Source organism: Schistosoma mansoni, chromosome W, assembly GCF_000237925.1.
Source record: "Schistosoma mansoni strain Puerto Rico chromosome W, complete genome".
Classification (NCBI taxonomy): Eukaryota; Metazoa; Platyhelminthes; class Trematoda; order Strigeidida; family Schistosomatidae; genus Schistosoma; species Schistosoma mansoni.
The window spans coordinates 35,910,909-35,930,576 of NC_031502.1; the positions used below are offsets into that span (position 1 = coordinate 35,910,909).

Genomic DNA, 19,668 nt, shown 5'->3' on the forward strand with positions numbered 1-19,668 from the left:
CTGAACATATAATTACTGAAAAGATTTACATAGTACATGTAACGTATAAAAGGTCAACAGGAGTGAACGGGAAAACGAAGAGTCGGAATGGAGTGGCTTGGTCATTCAGGTGTGATCACACAACCTCCTACTTATTGTATCAAATATATTACTCTTCTCCCGGCTCAAATGTGTTCTTCAGAAATGCTAGACGTCATATTTCTGGTGGTTGCGATAGGAAGAGTTAGTGTAGGCAATAATGTGACTTCCACATAATATCTTGAAGACTAGGTAGTCAACTAATGACAAATCTACAATTTTGGGATTGCGTCTATTATTATAGTAGTATTAATACCAAATTAGAGCATAATTCTACATATTAACCACAAAATCTTGACGAAAACAGGCTGCTGAAGCATTACATAAGGTGATGCTCGGGTTCAATATGATAATATGACAATATGATAATGAATAACCCGAAATGTTCTAGGTAAACACATCAAATCGACTAACCTTTCGCATTCCGCTTTTGATAATGTTGAGACAGAGGAGCCTTATGATGGTTTAATCGTGTATCCTTAATGAGTCATTTTGTAATTCTAAGGTGACAGCAGGACCTCTTAACTCCCTAGTGATCATAAAAGCACTTATTTACATTAGAGTTTAGGGACTTGGGTTCTAGGTAGGTTGTTACTGAACAATAAAAGAGCAGCCCTAGGCTGGACCCTTAAGGTGGTTTGACTGTCATTATAGGCTAATGAAACAAGGTAGAGAGAGTTCTAATGGCTTATGTTACCCTCATTATGTAACCTGAAAACCACTTTGTCAGATGTAAACTATTACCTATGGATTTCAGCTTAAACACAATAACTTTTTCTCTTGGGATATTCAAGGTTTTTGTCATAAAATCCAGAAGTCAAGCCAAGCGGACACTTTGTAGGAGTCTAAGAGGCCTAATTTCAGTTGATCGTTGTGATCTACTGAAAAAGTCCATGTACAACAGGCAGTCAATATTTTTGTACCACAAGGTCTGTTAGGGAGGAAACTATGTTTTGATTAGGACAAAGTGAGGTTGTTGAGACGATCTTTTCGAAAAGGTGATTGAACTATTATTTTTATGACATTCGTATTCGCGAAAAACTGGGAATTTAGTAACTGGGGTCTTCCAGCTGTTTATCTCTGTTATATACAGTATGACTACACTTTTTTTCAAGGTAACAAAATCACACTAAAAGGAGGTTTGAAGAAGGCGGAAGGGTGAAAACTGAGATTTAAGTATAATTTAGGGACTCTAGTTAGATTTTCATCTGATCATGCTAACTTCTATGGGTTCAAACTGTAAACATCTTACGATTGTAATACCGTCCGGGAATTTTTAAAACAATTTTAGGACGAGGCAAGATTTTCTAAGGTTTAGGAATTACGAGTAATAGTTCTGCAATATATAACGTGAATTGAAGGATTAAAGCGCTAACTTTGTCTGTCGCTGTACCGCGCGTGATACGTTGGGTGTAAATATCTATGGCACAAAAGATTTTTCAGTCCTTCCGTAGGATTCCAGGACATTTCCCTGCTTTTCGTAAAAAAGAAGAGCCTTGTGATGTACAGGGGTCAAGATATAGGGTTGCTGTCGTAAGGAGAACTTTCTATTGATAATATTTTTAGTGCTCTGATTACGGATTTCCTTCTAAACCTACGTCAGTTGCTTATGACCCTGTTATCGACATGTTAGCTGTTCTTACGCGTGATGGCAACATTTATATGTATCCTTTTAGATACACTGACCAGTTTATTGCCTTTTAAGTCATAATCAAGTTGCGCGTTCATATCAAAAGCCGTGCATTTAGATATTTTATTGTGTCGTACCAAGTCCTTTCACTGTTGTGGTTCATTAATCTGATATATCAAATACTGAGATATTTGCCAGCCTGTTTTTTAGTGTTTTATCCACCGGATTCTCTGTGTTAGCTTGTTCTTAGTCCGAAAGTATTGAAGATATGTGAATAAGATTGGGCCTTCCAAAGCAGTAGGTTTACAGGTACGAGTAGTCTTATATATTTTGGGTTCTGTCGAAGACTTCAAGTCCATTTTATGGTCGTTCGTGTATCATACATTTCACTTCTCTGCATTCTATAACTTATGCAGGCTGTTTTTAAAGTTGCCCTTGTAACTGATGAACCCATCATTTTCGGCTGGTTTTCGTCGAAACGATATTCAATGGCTTATTTTAGTAGTACCTGCAAAATACTTATGGTGTGTTATTAAGGTTCATCACGAGTGTTCGAAATACATGTCCTAAAATTTTCGAATCTCATTTCCATAGATTAACGAGAAAGTAAGTAACACGTAAACAAGTTTTATTTGTGATGTCATTAAGTATTAATTCTCACTTGAAAAGTCGAGTTCTTAGATCCTTAAATCCTTGTTTAAATACAATTCCTTAACGCTCTAAAAGATACGGGAAACCAGGAATATCTTTTTCCGCTGTACATGAAACGAATGCTCAGTATATTCAAGTGGTTTTCTTGACTGGCAGTGTAAGTAGTTTATATTATATATAACTGTTTTAGAGAAAACTGGTTACATTAACTGATTCAGATGATATGTATTTATGGGAGTTGACTTCAGTCAGTCAAACATCTAGTCAACTTACTCAACGATCATGTCTCAAAAGGATTACAAGTCAGCTAAAGTCTTTACCAAGTGGAGTTCCAAGTTCTTCCAACAATAACGAGGAAACTAGTCACGTCACTGCTTTATGCTACGCTTCCGACGGTCGTAGCATCCTGATTGGAACTGATAATGGCTGGGTTGCCTCAGTCCGTTTAAATACAAATACAGCTACTGACGATTTCACGAAATTCTGGTGTCTGCCTTCAGCTGATGATGCAATTAATCCTTCTCGAATACTTGATGGGTAAGATTTGACTGGTTTTTGACCTTTTCTCTTTTCGGTAACCCACATCAGGAAACTATTATTTATGGAGCGAAGGCTTTTGGCCTTATCAGTTCTGGTCTGTATATCTTTTTTCATGTAGTTCGTTTTTCAGGCATAGACTGAAAATTTTAGCCAGTTTAAATATCTGCAAAGTAAATCACACTTATCCAGCTAAGTTAAAAATGGCCATGTTTGGATTGTTCATTTATCTCGGAAACAAAAGATAAACTCCTAGCTCATAATACTGGAGTTCTGGTATCTGCTATCTGATTTTATATGACGTTTGAACCCTCGCATAATAATTAGAGCATTACATTACAGTTGGTTCTAGAGTACGAAACAATGTAAGTAGTCGGGGTGACTGTTTTGTCAAGACGTATTAAATGTAGGAAAGACGAAAGCAAAGACAGCTCCTTCTGCGCAAACGAGATTTACGTTCCGAAAACCTATGAGATCTGGTGGTTCTTTTGAGGATACTAAAGAAGTGGATAAGTGTTTTGTGTAACCCCAAAGACCAACGAACATTTGTTTATGGCCTCTTCCACATGTCAATAAGTTTGTTTAGTTCTTTAAAGGGGCTCGCAGAAATACAAATCCTTAAAACAAGATGAAGTACAATAAGTTGTTGTGCTTAAGCTCTTAAAAAATAAAACAATTCTACCAAATTTACAAACCAGTTATTGGTTTTTAAATTCGTATAACTTTTCGGAGCAGAATGACTATTCTTTTGGAGCATTGAAATAAAGTACGCTCACAAACCATTTTTTTTCAAAAGGACCTGATGACTTTACCCGGTAAATAAATAAATTCAACTCGTCAATCAAGTGTGGCTATTCACATATGCATAAAGATTGGCCTACATATTTTGAGCTAATCCATAACAGCATCTTTTTAGATGTGATGATATTTGGCATTAAGTATGTCCTACTGTTGTTGGCTCTACGTTTGATATCAAACTTTCAAAATCATTTCAAAATGTGCATATAAATGCTGTCGTTTATTGTTCGGAAGTTTCTTATGTTACTGAGTATCATTTAGTGCATGAGTTTTGACTTAAACCTAATACATTTAGTCGTTGCGGTTCCTTTAGCAGTTATCGGCGTTTTTAATGATAGTTAATGACGACATTTCATGTAATCAGTTGGGTTTCCCTTATTTCCACTTTCCAGCATTTCACCTGACCGTCGTCAGCGTCTGCGGGCAGATGCAGTGGTGGTTTTATCAGAAAGGCCAGGGTTTCCTGGACAGCTATTAATTGGCTACAATTCTGGTCTAAGTTTATTATTTGATCTCCGTTCGGATCGTGTTATGGCACTATTACCGTGGCAACATGGCTTGGAAGCTGCCGCTTGGTGCGGTGGTAGTGGCCAACCAAATAGGTCAAATCAAACACCACATCAACCCCAATTAGGGATGCGTCTCTTGACCGCGCATTCGGACGGATCTCTGGGAGTTTGGAGTTTGAGGGAAATCGGCTTCGGTACAACAACAATATCTCCCATTCAACCACCCTTGCTTCAAATGGAAGAGGCTCCAAGCATGCCTTATGGTAAGTTGACTAAGTTCTAATGACTTCTCGTTTAATTTCCCATATATTCAGTTTTATCATTTAATAAACTCAGTAATATTCACTGATTTTGCCCCTCTTTTTGTTGAGAGATATTTAATTTGATTATCCATATTTTCCACATTCATGTTGTGTCGTGTCATTTGCAATGTAAAATCTGACGTATGTGCGTCGGTTCAAGTTGTTACACCGCATTAGCACCATGTGATAACATTATCAAGACGAATCCCAAATGCTATAAGTGGTAATGATAGCAGTCGTAATAGAAAACAAGTGTAGAGAAGGGGACGAAGAGATGTAGGGAGAGTTTGGGATTCAGGGCCCCCAAATGCCCTGGTATAGCCGAGAGTGGGGAGAGTCCGCTCTCCCTTTCGAAATACTCTCACATGGCCACGCGTATATAGCCTGTGCCGGGGAAGTCCTACTCACTGACTTTTCGTGGCGGGGGTGTTGTTCACGAAATTGAGAGGACGAAAAGCGAATGTCTGGCGCTTTAACCGGGTTGGTGGACACGGAAAGTTCACCTAGGGAAGTTGTAAAACCCTGATTCCAGACCAATGGTGCACATGGGCTCCAGTATCTTGAGGGAACAAATGGCGTATGAACCGATTGTTGGTCACCGGCTACCATGGGAATGCATTGCCTCACGATGCTCCACTGCCTTGTGGATCAGATCTTTAGGTCAAAGGCTCGAGGTGTGGCCCCCTAAGAAAAACACCTGCCTCAGTCTGGGCACCTGAGCAGTATCACAGCCCTCACACAAATCAAACGAGATTTGTGAGGCGCATATATATCTGGTGCTTGCTTGTACCAATATTTATGTGTTTAAATAAATGAATAAATAAATAAAATAAAACTCCTACGCCTGACAACATTGCGTTTTGAAGTAGGTGGTGGTTGGGGATCTGTAACAAATGTCCCAACCTCTTTAGTCGGTGGATATCCACTACCTCATCAATCGATTTACTATTTTTGCCTAGTACACTGCGCTTAACCTTGTTATCGCCTACTCACCGGTCCCAAAATACACGAGCAATGCTTCGAGAAAACATACCGTCGAATACTAGTGACCTACAAATATCCTCTCTTCTTAATGGCCATGTTTCACTGATATAAAGTAGAACAAAGCAAAGTTCTAGACAGTAAAGTCCACATTACCATTCTTCTCGTCACAATACCTTTTAGAGGATATTTATTCATCAGGACAATCGTTGTTTTCCCGCGACGACCAACGTGTTCTTCGTTTTGATTTCAGACAGTTAGGTCTTAATCATTAGTTTTCTGTGGTTAAATGCATAGTTCTCATCGATTTCCCTTGTTTTTCTGTTATTACTGTCTCCAGATGGAAGCTTAATAAAGCCCTAACTTCTGTAATGTAGACATTCATCTATCAGTCGTAGTATAATTTTTTAAATCCTGTCTAATTTGAACTAAACATCCAAATAATATTGACTGTTTTACATAACATCTTGCGACCGATTAACAGATTTGAAAATAGTGTCTGGAGTATGAGTTTTCTTGATCTAACGCTAAAGCTTAGAAAATATATTTCTTGGGCTTTAGTATGTCGAATTATGACTTCTTATTTGTAACATTGAAATAATTTACTTTTTTTGTTAGGACCTTTCCCGTGCAAACTGATCAGTAAAGTCTTCTGGCTTCCATCTGCTCTGTAAGTTATCCTTCAAGTTTTACAAGCTAGATTTTATCCCTTGAAAAAATTCAATGTGATACAGAATGTTGTAAGCAGTTAGCGTTGAAAATGTCACTGTTCACTAAGCGTTACTCTTCCAATAACTCTGTTCTCTGTCTGTATTTCAGACTCATTATCTTTGTTTATAGACGTCATATAGATTGATGTGTAGTTTACTATATCGTTCAACATTCAATGTAATGTTAGTTTAGATAATGGAATAATAATTGAGAACAGAAGTTGGTATAACCTCTGAAAGAAGGGCTATGATAAGTTACTTTAAAATTATGATGTAATTTGAGTTTTTCATGGATAATAAACTTATTTTTGTCATATCTTTATAGGCATAATGATTTGATTAGGTTTAGTTGTCGTAATGTTCCATGAGAACACATGTTATTTATTCATCTTATCCATTATTTTGTTTATTCTCAACAGGGGGGGAATTACCGTATTTGTTGGTGGGATGCCACGTGCCACTTATGGTGAGCGTCATACTGTAAGCATATTGCGGGGATCAAATATTGATCAAGCTGCTAATGCTAGTGTTGTGGCTGCCCGACTTGCTGTGGCAGCTGAAGCTGAAGATGATGATGAAATACCAGAAGAAAGTTCATTATCAGCTCCTCCTATACACGTTTTTGATTCTGATGCACCTGAACATGTATGTTTGGACTTACCATCAAGTCTTGTTGATTTAGTTCCTGTCGGTTCTGTTGACGGACCTGTTCAAATACTAGTACTTCTATGTGAAGAAGAAATGGTTGTGATTGATCTTATAACTTCTGGCTGGCCTTTTATGCGTCCCCCCTATTTAACTTGCTTACACACAACATCCCTTACTACATACAATTTAATTACACAGGTAAGCTATATAGAATTCCACTTATCTATTTGGTCGCAATATATTTGGTTGAAATGGTTCAAATAACCTTTGAAAATGTATATGCAGTGTAATTCGAACTCGTTTGCTCTTTTAGTGTATAGTTGTGACTTGCATTTAGTTTGTTACCTTATTCAACTGATAATAGGAAAATAATTCCCTCTGACTTTATTATCAATTTCAACTACTTAGCCGATAATGAAAGTAATATTTTCTTGATAAAGAGCACTAAATAATAATAGCTCCAGCCTAATCACAATAATATACAGTTCAAGGTGTCATTTCGAATTGATTAACTTCAATTTTCTGCCTAGTCTTTTTATGCCCTTCCTTGATTTAGACAATAGGACAGTTATCTGTAATAGATAAAATCCATTCAAATAAATGACATTTGTCTCCGAGTCAAGTTCTATCAAGAATTTATGGAATTGAATGTGTACTTTACTGATTTTTTTCTGTTTTTTCTCCCCTGGTTTATTGATGTTCAATAGCATATATATATATATATATATATATATATATATTCGGATAATATAAACATTGACTAAATAACTGACAGGTTTTGTGCCATGTATGTGCTCGTAACATCAACAAGAAATATTTTTGAGCTACGATATTAAGTTTTTTCTTTATTATTTCATGTTTCATTTGTTACATTTGATCGGTTGTATCAGTCTTCCCATGTTTCGTACATTAGTTATGGTCATTGTAATTTTGTGGTTTTCTTTTTTCTCACACAACTATTGTAATCATAGATTGTTATTGGTTTTATAAATACTACTTACACACCCTCACTGAGGTGCTTATTCCTAGTTTAGATGAAAACTTGAGATTTTCATTGAAATTTCTGTTTAAAAACTTTCGTTGATTTTATCTGACTATACTGATGGGGACTGTGATAATTATAATTGATACATAGGTTTGTTCAGATGTATAAACATCGTCAACATAGAGCTGGGCACTGATTTGCGTTGGCCAAAGTTCCCATGCTTCATTAGCACGAAAAAATAAAAATAACAAAAATGATCGAAATAATGTATTATCAGTGACAAAAAGAAAGAAGAGACTTTGAGAAAATCATTTGAAAGAACAGTAAAAAGGTGCGCATGAGGGGGTACTGAAATCCTAGACTATGAGGAAGAGTGAATACACCTGCGCTATCGTGAACCCTTCTGAACCATGTCACCAAATGTCTCTAACCACTGATTACAGTTTTCACGAAGACCCCAACCAAATAATCTGAATCTACTAACATAACTTAAACCGACAGTTAGTGACTTCATGGACTGATCCAACGTTTTAGGTTGGCGGCCCCTAGCTTTCATCCAAACTACTTATGAACTAGCAACGGCCGTTTGTCAAGGTAGGCTGTGGTTAAGTACACCTATTTCCCCTCTCGCACACGTACCCTTTGCCTAACATTCACATTCCTCACTCAGTCATTACACGAAACGTGAGCAACGCTCCGAAGACGCCTATTATCAAAAACCTTTAACCTACCCATCTCTTTTACCTTCACAGACCACGTCTTCCAGTCATAAAGTCGAGTGAGCTGTACGTCCTGTCTGGTTTATCTCTGATAACATACGATTTGTACGACATTCTACATTTTACTTATCCGTCTGTCCACAAGTAGATATAAATGATATTTTACTCGGTATAATTATGTATCTGTTGAAGTTGTCACACTAGAATAGGGTAGCGTTGTAAACTGGAAAAGAGGCACGTCACTCACAAAATTTATAATATCGTAGAAAGATAGCATTTTATGACCTGCAGTTAATAGTATAAATATAGGATTTCCAAAATTATTAATATTATTTGGTGACAGGTTTGAAAAGTCCAATTACGGAAGGTGTAAAAATTGTTCATTAATGGAAGGATGGGCTTGTATATGTTTAAACTAGAGTCGATTTAATTTTATTCCTCGGAATCGAGCACTATCTTAAATGACTTATAGTTTTTATTCCGCAAATTCATTCTTTCTTTTGGAATCATATATCGCATCCCTGGTCTTATCTACGACTACTGATACTAATATTATTCCTACTGCCTTGCCATTTTGTCTTGATAATTTCATCTTATTGTAGTATGGAAACTTCATCTGAGGCACATATCTCCCGGTCTCTATTTTCCTCGAGACTAACTGGAACTAAATATGATGTAAGCTGGTCATTTACACTACTTAATTACCTAGAAATTAATCAAAATGATCATTTCTGTTGTGGTAAGACCCTGTTAGGTCGATTAATAATAACCTTAATATAGGGTAAATACCATTTCAAAAAGCTGTTAATGTCAGAAAAGTGGCGAAAAAATAATGCACACCTATCTATGCGTCTCTCTATTGTAATGGATGTTTATCATTAATATCAACGTAAACTAGAGGTATTTTCTGTAAAGTAGTTTTCTAATGTTATTATCTGTGTACAATATCCTGGCATAAAAATATTTACTTACAGACTTCTCTGCTTTACTGAACATTGATCACAGCTGTCAATAACTACCACTTTAGTGTACATACAGAGGGACAAATAATTCAATGTAAGACATTCAGTGTTTTTATTTATATAAAGTATGTCTTTATAAAATCACAAAAAATGTTGTGATAAATTTTCTTCCCCAGTAAACTTTGCTAATTAAATTTAATATCTATACTCCTGTACATTGTAATCATTTTATCCTACAAAATAGGTTAGCTCAACCTTGCTATCAAATCTTGAAGCTGCCGGTGCTTACTATGGTCCTGAAGGACGTTTTGGTCGGGGAGGAGCAATTGCAGATAATCCATCAGGTGGGGGTTGGTCCTCTCTCCCTTGGCCAATACAAGGTGGTCATGCATTAATTAATGGATCTCGGTTGTCTACAAGCTCTTTGGGTGGAAATATTCTGTACACGGATGATTTACTTCTTACTGGTCACGAGGACGGTTCTGTTGCATTTTGGCGGCTCAGTGCAGGAGGCTGCCTTCGACGCATTTATACCTTATATACAGCTATATTATTTGAAGATGTCAGTCAGTTGGTAAGTTGTTAGATGGTCATTTGTTATCTTTGTGAACATTCGCCAAGATTTGAACTTACAATTCCACAGAAATTTGGCACCGAGTGTACAGAAACATCAGATATCAATTTATATTTATAAAGCCTCAGTGGCTAAAATTTTGATCGTTCCAACTTTTCATACTTTATTTTTATTTACAAACCTTTTTTGGGTTTGTATGCGTAAATTTGTCTATAGTTTTAGGTCTTGTATTCCATAGGCGCATAATACCTGGTAAAGTGTATGAACCAGTTGTTTTTTTACTCGATTCACTTACTGAAATTACAAACAATAAATAGAAAAAACTGGTTTACGTGAACCATATATACAGTGGTTTCTTTCTAGAGTCTCACAGTAATAAATTCATTGTGTTTAAAACACATCTTGACTTCCAGTAATTATGCGTCCCATGTTCTCGACCAATCAGTCAATAATGAATCTGCATTACATGATGACAAAATGTTTGTCCAGTCCTATAGATAAAAGTGTTGAGACACTGTTAGGAGTATCGAACTAGTATCATCTTTCCAGCTTTCGTTGAGGAATATTACCTGCGTATCGTAATCTGAAGTCGATATATTCAAGTTAAGAAAGGTGTATTTTTATTTTGTGTGCAAAATAACGTAAGATGATTGGGCGATGTTGCAGTGGTTAGAAACGATTGTTTATGAACCAATAGATTTCAGGCCTGAACTCCACCGCACTTGCCTTGGTTCAAGAAACCGAGTGGTGTCACTCGTCTTGATACAAATGATGTAGCTCAAGGATAAATACACAAACCTATACTTGGTAAGTGATTTGGACTAATAAAAAAAAATTCTATCGAGTTTTTCGCCTTCATTTGTCTCTCAAAGTTAATTTATTTCATTCTGTGTTGCTTATTCGATTATCGGACTCCCTACAATCCTTGCTTCAAATACTGTTCACTTTAAGTCAGTCAGTCAGCGACAACGTAGGACCAGGCACATATATGCATCGGTCCAAGTTGCCATACCTCGTAAGCATAACAAGATGAACACCAGATTCATAGAAGTAGTTAATTTAGTGGTGATAGTATAAAAAAGAAAGGTTGTATATAAGGATATAGTATAGGAAGGAAGAAAGTTATGAAGCAATTTTAATCTCACAGTTTAAGGGAAGATAAAGAGTGTATACACCTACGCCATTGTGATCGATTCTGAGCCATGTCACACAGAGTCTCCAACCATTGGTTACGATAGTCACGCGGACCCCAACCAGGTAGTCTGCATCTGCCAACATGGCTCAGACTAGAAGTTAGTGACTTCAAGCACTGATGCCATGTTTTGGTTTGGCCGCCCCTAACTCTCTTCCAACCATCCCCTACACTAGTCATCATAGAGCGTCGTGGTAATCGGTGTTCAGGCATACGTAACACGTGGCCCAACCATCTCAGTCGATGAAGATTCATGACCTCATCAACTGATTTACCATCATTCCCTAATACCCTGCGTCTAACCTCACTATTACTTACCCGGTTATCCCAGCAGATGCGAGCAATATTTCTAAGGCATCTGTGGTCAAATACTAGTAACCTACGAGTATCTTCTACTCTTAATGGCCATGTTTCACAGCCGTAAAGTAGAACAGAACGAACTGCCTCACAGTATACTCGTCCCTTAATTGATAGACGGATATCTCGTCTTCGCCATAGGTAACGTAAGTTGGCAAAAGCCAAACGAGCTTTTTGAATCCGTGCTGAGATTTCGTCAGACACCAACCCATTAGGGCTGATCAGACTTCCAAGATAAGTGAATTGGTTGACGCGTTCGACTACTTCGCTCCCCATCCTTAGTTCAGGTGTTGACGCAAACCAGTCCTGGAGCAACAATTTACATTTAGAGGGGGAGAAACGCATCCCAAATATCCTGGCATTATTACTGAGTTCTAAGAGAAGACTCTGCATTTTGTCAGCGTCTTCACCAAACAGGACTATGTCATCTGCGTATTCTAAGTCGCTTAGTGGTCCCCCTGGTAGGAGATCAATTCCTGTAGATTCAGTCGACGAGAGTGTTATTTCCAGCAACAGGTCTATAATGAAGTTAAACAAAAATGGGTATAGTGGACAGCCTTGACGGACACCATTTGAGGTTGTAAAATCATATGACAGAGTCTAAACAAGTATTCCAATACGAGCGACAATCTTCTATTGAGCCTCTCCAACGATGACTGATGACAATATGGTCTATTTGAGTCCATCGTTGGTTTGGTGCAGGTGGTCGCCATGTTAGACGATGTCTCTCCTTATGTTTAAAATTAGTGCTTGCTAAAAATAAACGATTGTCTGAGCATAGTTGCAACAGACGATCACCATTATCGGTTCGTTGAGCCGGAATACTAAAACACCCACCCAAATGTCTTTCTGTTTGATTTAAGCTGCCTACCTGGGCATTAAAGTCACCCGCTACGACTACTATGTCTGAGCGCTTAGCTTTCTGAAGAAGCTCAGAGAGTTTTCTGTAAAAGTCATCTTTTACTTCATCATGGCTGCAGTCAGTGGGAGCGTAGGCAGAAACGACGAAAAGGCAACGACGTGTGTCCCTATCCTTCCGAGTTCTTACGGAGCCATTTAGCCGGACAGCACACAGGCGACTGTTAACGGGGATCCATTCTAGTAGTGCCTGTTCTGCCCTTGTACTTAGTGCTATGCCTACACCTGCAAGTCCGCGAGAACTAGCCAACGGGTCGCCAGATACACGGAGGGTGTATTTCGTCGGCTGTCCATTTTGGCGAGGTGAGGTCAAGTGAATGACCACACTGGGATCCTGTATGCGTGTTTCGGAGACACAGCATACATCAATGGTACGAGATTCTAGGGTTTTAGCTAAGGAGGCCTGTTGACCGATTTGACTTAAAGTACGTACGTTGAAGGCTCCAATGTGTAGTTTGGAGCGAGGTTTTAGTAGACCTGGGACAGCGTTTCGCGCTCTAGAATCGTTGGCCATGGTGACACTTGAGGAGGAAACCGTAAGAGGAAGTTTAGTGTTGAAAGTCAAGGTAGAAGGAATAGTAGGAAGTGAAGAAGGAGATTGATTATGAATACAGTGGTCTTGAGTGCTGTTAGAGGTATGAGGGCAGCTACCACTTCCCGGTTGCCCACACCGTGGAAGGGTTCTTCTAGAGGTACCTGAAAAGGAAATTGGGTTAGAAGTGGTCTTAATGACCTGAGAGCGTGACCGCAGTGCCCAAGGGACAACTGCTTGAGGTCGGTCACACACGACCTTTTTGTGGGTAGTTTTTGTGTTAGCTCCGTTCTTCAAAAAAATCCTTACCGCCGGAGACGGATATCCGTGGGATAAGGCGAGGTGTGCATTTTTAGGGTCGACCTTTTCTAACCCCACCCCTCCTTGTGGGAAGGCAGCATCGCTGTCATGCTGGTTGTCTGAAGGAAACACCTTACTGCTGTCACACCTCTGTACAGTCAGCAGTACGACTTCGCCTTCGGACCTTGGGATTGCTGCTTTTAGTCTCACCGCTCTTCAAACGACCTGCCTGTCATGGTAGGACCTCGAAGAACGATTGTTCCAGCCAGCATAGCTCGATTGCTTCATCACGATAGGCAAGCCCGACCACCACGTCAAGGTAGCAGCAACGGTCGGGTCACTTTAAGCACTATTTTCAATTGGTCACTATACCTACATTAAGTATCAAAAACCAATTATTTCAGTAATATTAAAGGACATTTTCCGTCTCTCTTACATGAATGATAGTTCCCTTCAAAATTCTTATTAGGATGATGGAGTATTAAATGATCGGGATTCATCCTCCTAAAATACTTCAGTTGGTTTGACTACCTTTACAAAAACACAGCCATTTATTTGTACGACATTTAGAACAAATCTGTTATCATCAGTTGTCGTCAAATATCATATGATTTTGCGCACCGCTTTATCATTTGAAGTAATCTTTACAATTTGTCTATTTACTTTAGGATCATCCTAATGGTGTTGATGATGATGGCGATGCATGGCCCCCCTTTCGTCAGGCAGGTGTATTTGACCCTTTCATGGACGATAGCAGAGTAGCTATACAATTCATTTACCTTGTTGATAATACATTGGTTGTGGGTGGAGCTGCAGGTCAGGTAAGATACATATTTCATCATTTATCACCATTCTTATGCCATAAGGTTTGTTCACTTATTCTATATAAAAATTTAAATACAAAATAATACCAGTTAATGAAAATAAAATGACTGTCGCTTTTTCACTTTACAAGATTATCAACTTTAAATATATTTAGCTGTATAAATGTGTGAAAATATTTTGATAAGAGTTTGTAATATTAGAAAACTGCGAGTAAGTCTTGCAATTGGGTTTCTGTTTCACATACTGGTATTTTACGGTTTTTGAATGTCTGATTACTTTCTTTTACCATGTGACAAGTAAAACGGTTTCTGTTCAATCAATCGTACAAATTAATAGGTAAAATTGTTATACAGTTTGAAAGATACTAATTAACTGTCTGTGATAAGTTTTATTGACTGACTTTACCCATGACAAGACCTCGTACCTCAGCTCGTGCAACACTTGAATGTAATGTGAATATTGTTGATTTGAATGTATCCATATTTTAGGTTCCTCTTTAGTTATATCGTTTGTCTCCGTATCCATCCTGAATATTGTTTATTACTAGTGATATTCAATAGTAAATTTCTCCATACAAAAATCAGTGATAAGATTTTCATTGAAATCCGTAAACAATCTTTTATATAAATTCATTTAGTATTGTTTGTTTGAATCTTCCCATCGATGTTTTTGGACTGCAACTGGTCAGTCTCTAATTGGCATATGTGCATACTGTGCGTATTGCCTCGATATAGCCTTAATTCACAAGCATTGTAAAAAAAGATGGATAGTAGATAGCAATGGAATCCAGGACGCGCGTCTCGTCCCATTTGGGACTCGTCAGCTGGACGTACCTGCATCTCAGATTTGATGTTCACTCTGGGACTCGAACCCAGTACCTTTCGCTTCAAACGCCATCGCGTTATCCACTCGGCCACTGAGTCCTGATAGCCACTTGCTTGTGCGATGGGGTGAAGTTTAAATTCATTTAGTATTTGTTTGAATCTTCCCATCGATGTGTTAGGACTGCAACTGGTCAGTCTCTAATTGGCATATGTGCATACTGTGCGTATTGCCTCGATATAGTCTTAATTCACAAGCATGGTGTTATTACACAAGATATTATAGGATTATTTGTAATTTGAATTGATTAGTTCTGTGTATAGTGAATTAAGTAATCTGTGTGGAAAATTCGCTAAGTTATATTAAATATCAGTATGAATGACAAGTGTTTATTGTGATTGAAATCTAGATAACTTTGTCATATAGCAATATTTTCTACAAAAATGTAATATGTTTTCAAACTATGTGTAAATGTAGTGACTGAAATAATCTTGTTTCGATAGAGTGATTCGTTAGTTTTGTATTTTTCCATGTGAAAAAGAATTAATTAGTTAAAACTGACTAATGGAAATCCGTGGATATCTTTTCATTCATTAAATGAACTACATTAGTAACTAGGATTACAGCGGCTGCAAAAAGAAGTTTTCACCTTGGTTAACTTCAAATTCCTATACTTTCGTTTCTCTGCTTTTTTGGCTTCGACCTCTATTCCTTTTTTCTATGTGGTAAGTTTCTTTATGGGTTGCTGTCATGATAGAACATAAATTCTCGTTGCTATAATGTAGTGTTTTTTTGCCCAGGCTTCACAATATTATTAGAGGTTTTAATTAATGATAAAAAGCACATGAAAGTAGTGTAAATATATCTTCCTCTCATTGATATAATTAATTGCTGTAGTTATTCTCACTCCACCTGTCTTTAATTATATCTATTCAGCAACTAAATATTCTTATCTGAAGGAGTCTGAAAAATATTACCTTCTTAGTATTTTACCAGTGCAATTACTAATCTATTTTACTACTTCACACAGTCAAATTTTCTTCCTAGTTTCTAAATTTCGTTTGAACCCTCATTCAAAGTCTCCTAAAACCTAAAATCTTCATCTGTACTTAGTTATTAAACTTCCCAAAGAAAATAAAACTCACTCCAATTGTATGGCATAGATTAAGTTGCTTTGAGTTGCTCAACTACCTTCTTTATTTTCTTATTTACATAAATTTTTCAGTCACCGTTTAGCAGGACTATATAGTCATTAAATGCTTCCCTATATTATTGCTTCTTATAATTTTAAGCTCGTAAACGCTTTTTATCTATGAATAAAGTAAGACCTATCAAGAAGTGATGAAGAGATTTGATCATGAACTAAAAGATGTCTAATGTTGTTAGAGGTATGAAGACTGTTGTCATTCCCTGATTTCCCACACCGTGGAATGATATTTCTTCTCCTAATCATGGGAAGGCGACATCGTTGGTTGCCCACTGGAAGCACTTTACTTCTGTCTCATCTCAGTAGAGTTAGCAGTATGACTTTTCTCCCGGACCATGAGCTTGCTGCATTTAGTCTTACCGTTTCCCAACAGACCTGCTTGACACAGTATGACATAGTTCACAATCTTTAGCAGTGGGACAGGTACATTCACTCTTTGTCTTCCTTTCGTTCATAAGTTTTTAAACTGCTCATCATTTTTCTGTATTATTTTACCAATTTATATTTTCTTCTCGAGTCGTATGTTCGATGTCCAATCTTCTCTGTTACCAATAGTGATGTTACTACACCACTACTCTGGGACTTTTTTGAGGATCTCGTCTCTCTGTGCTGATGGGGCGTGACAAATTAAACTGATGTATACACATGCCAGGTTGTACATTTCGTTTGACTGACCGGTAGCATCTTATCAAGTTTATTTGTATATAAATGAAAAAAAGGCGAATGGTACCCTTTTTTCGGCCACCCGATCGTTGCTGCTACCTTGACGTGGTGGTCGGGCTTGCCTATCGTGATGAAGCAATCGAGCTATGCTGGCTGGAACAATCGTTCTTCGAGGTCCTACCATGACAGGCAGGTCGTTTGAAGAGCGGTGAGACTAAAAGCAGCAATCCCAAGGTCCGAAGGCGAAGTCGTACTGCTGACTGTACAGAGGTGTGACAGCAGTAAGGTGTTTCCTTCAGACAACCAGCATGACAGCGATGCTGCCTTCCCACAAGGAGGGGTGGGGTTAGAAAAGGTCGACCCTAAAAATGCACACCTCGCCTTATCCCACGGATATCCGTCTCCGGCGGTAAGGATTTTTTTGAAGAACGGAGCTAACACAAAAACTACCCACAAAAAGGTCGTGTGTGACCGACCTCAAGCAGTTGTCCCTTGGGCACTGCGGTCACGCTCTCAGGTCATTAAGACCACTTCTAACCCAATTTCCTTTTCAGGTACCTCTAGAAGAACCCTTCCACGGTGTGGGCAACCGGGAAGTGGTAGCTGCCCTCATACCTCTAACAGCACTCAAGACCACTGTATTCATAATCAATCTCCTTCTTCACTTCCTACTATTCCTTCTACCTTGACTTTCAACACTAAACTTCCTCTTACGGTTTCCTCCTCAAGTGTCACCATGGCCAACGATTCTAGAGCGCGAAACGCTGTCCCAGGTCTACTAAAACCTCGCTCCAAACTACACATTGGAGCCTTCAACGTACGTACTTTAAGTCAAATCGGTCAACAGGCCTCCTTAGCTAAAACCCTAGAATCTCGTACCATTGATGTATGCTGTGTCTCCGAAACACGCATACAGGATCCCAGTGTGGTCATTCACTTGACCTCACCTCGCCAAAATGGACAGCCGACGAAATACACCCTCCGTGTATCTGGCGACCCGTTGGCTAGTTCTCGCGGACTTGCAGGTGTAGGCATAGCACTAAGTACAAGGGCAGAACAGGCACTACTAGAATGGATCCCCGTTAACAGTCGCCTGTGTGCTGTCCGGCTAAATGGCTCCGTAAGAACTCGGAAGGATAGGGACACACGTCGTTGCCTTTTCGTCGTTTCTGCCTACGCTCCCACTGACTGCAGCCATGATGAAGTAAAAGATGACTTTTACAGAAAACTCTCTGAGCTTCTTCAGAAAGCTAAGCGCTCAGACATAGTAGTCGTAGCGGGTGACTTTAATGCCCAGGTAGGCAGCTTAAATCAAACAGAAAGACATTTGGGTGGGTGTTTTAGTATTCCGGCTCAACGAACCGATAATGGTGATCGTCTGTTGCAACTATGCTCAGACAATCGTTTATTTTTAGCAAGCACTAATTTTAAACATAAGGAGAGACATCGTCTAACATGGCGACCACCTGCACCAAACCAACGATGGACTCAAATAGACCATATTGTCATCAGTCATCGTTGGAGAGGCTCAATAGAAGATTGTCGCTCGTATTGGAATACTTGTTTAGACTCTGATCACGATTTAATACGAGCGCGCATTTGTCTGCGCCTCAATGGACGCAGGAAAATTACACTAAGAAGACCCATTAGGATTGAACTGGAGGACGAGAAAGCCAAATGCGAATTCCAGAAACAACTGAGTTCACATCTAGGCAGTTCTGTAAACGAGACTGACCCAGATGTTGCTTGGAAAGACATACGAACAGCTGTGGAAACAGCAGTAACATCTATTAGTCATTTAAACCATAGGGCTCCAAAAAACCAGTGGATTTCTTCTAAGTCTATTTCACTGATGGATTCGCGTAAACTCATCCCATCAGGCTCTGAACACGACAAAGAGCTTAAACAAATTAGATCTAGGTTAACTAAAAGTCTAAGGAACGATCGTGAGCAGTGGTGGGCAACGAAAGCAAAAGAGATGGAAAAGGCAGCGGCTGTAGGCAACACCAGGCAACTATTCAGACTAATAAAAGAAACCGGAATTAAGAAGTCAAGTGTAAGTGAGACAATCTCGGAAAAAGACGGAACCCTTATCTGCTCTCAACCTAAACGTTTAGAACGATGGGCGGAACACTTTAAGGAGCAGTTTAGCTGGCCTTCAGCTACTGCACAACTACCCACTATTCCTAGAAAAACTGAATGGAACATTGAGGTAGGCCCCCCGACCCTACTTGAAGTTCAAAAGGCTATAAGTAATCTGAAACGAGGAAAAGCAGCTGGTCCTGATGGATTGGCTCCAGAGGTCTTTAAATATGGTGGTCCAATTTTAGCGATTAGGTTGACTAATATTCTGGCTAAAATCTGGGAGACGGATGTAATCCCATCCGACTGGTCACAATCACTGATTGTCCCAATATATAAAAAGGGGTCAAAATCATCCTGCGATAACCATAGAGGGATTAGTCTGACTAACATAGCATCTAAAATACTAGCCTCAATAATTATCGGGCACCTAACAAAGACTCGTGAACTGCAAACACGAGAAAACCAGGCTGGCTTCAGACCTGGTCGTGGCTGTATCGACCACATATTCACCATTCGTCAAGTTTTAGAGCACAGACACGCTTATCGGCGTCCGACAATGATAGTTTTTCTTGACTTGAAAGCAGCATTTGACTCTGTAGACCGAGAGGTTCTGTGGCAGTGTCTGTCATTGAAAGGTGTACCTGAGAAGTACATAAACCTTTTGAAGGCTCTTTACTCGAACA

General features: G+C 38.8%; 1 protein-coding gene and 1 non-coding gene across 2 annotated transcripts; one reads left to right on the forward strand and one right to left on the reverse strand.

The window, feature by feature from the left end:
* Window positions 1–1,500: 1,500 nt before the first annotated feature.
* On the forward strand, window positions 1,501–14,291 carry Smp_210870 (putative inorganic pyrophosphatase; the record flags this gene model as incomplete). Its single annotated transcript, XM_018789522.1, has 9 exons — window positions 1,501–1,611; window positions 1,645–1,742; window positions 2,435–2,516; window positions 2,550–2,896; window positions 4,087–4,466; window positions 6,105–6,156; window positions 6,616–7,042; window positions 9,755–10,084; window positions 14,052–14,291. 9 exons carry the CDS (start codon window positions 1,501–1,503, stop codon window positions 14,289–14,291), a joined length of 2,067 nt encoding a protein of 688 aa, XP_018654957.1.
* Window positions 14,292–15,060: 769 nt separating this feature from the next.
* Smp_tRNA_01978_Gln_TTG.1.1 lies at window positions 15,061–15,127 on the reverse strand. Its single transcript has one exon. It is a non-coding gene (tRNA).
* Between the last annotated feature and the right edge of the window lie 4,541 nt (window positions 15,128–19,668).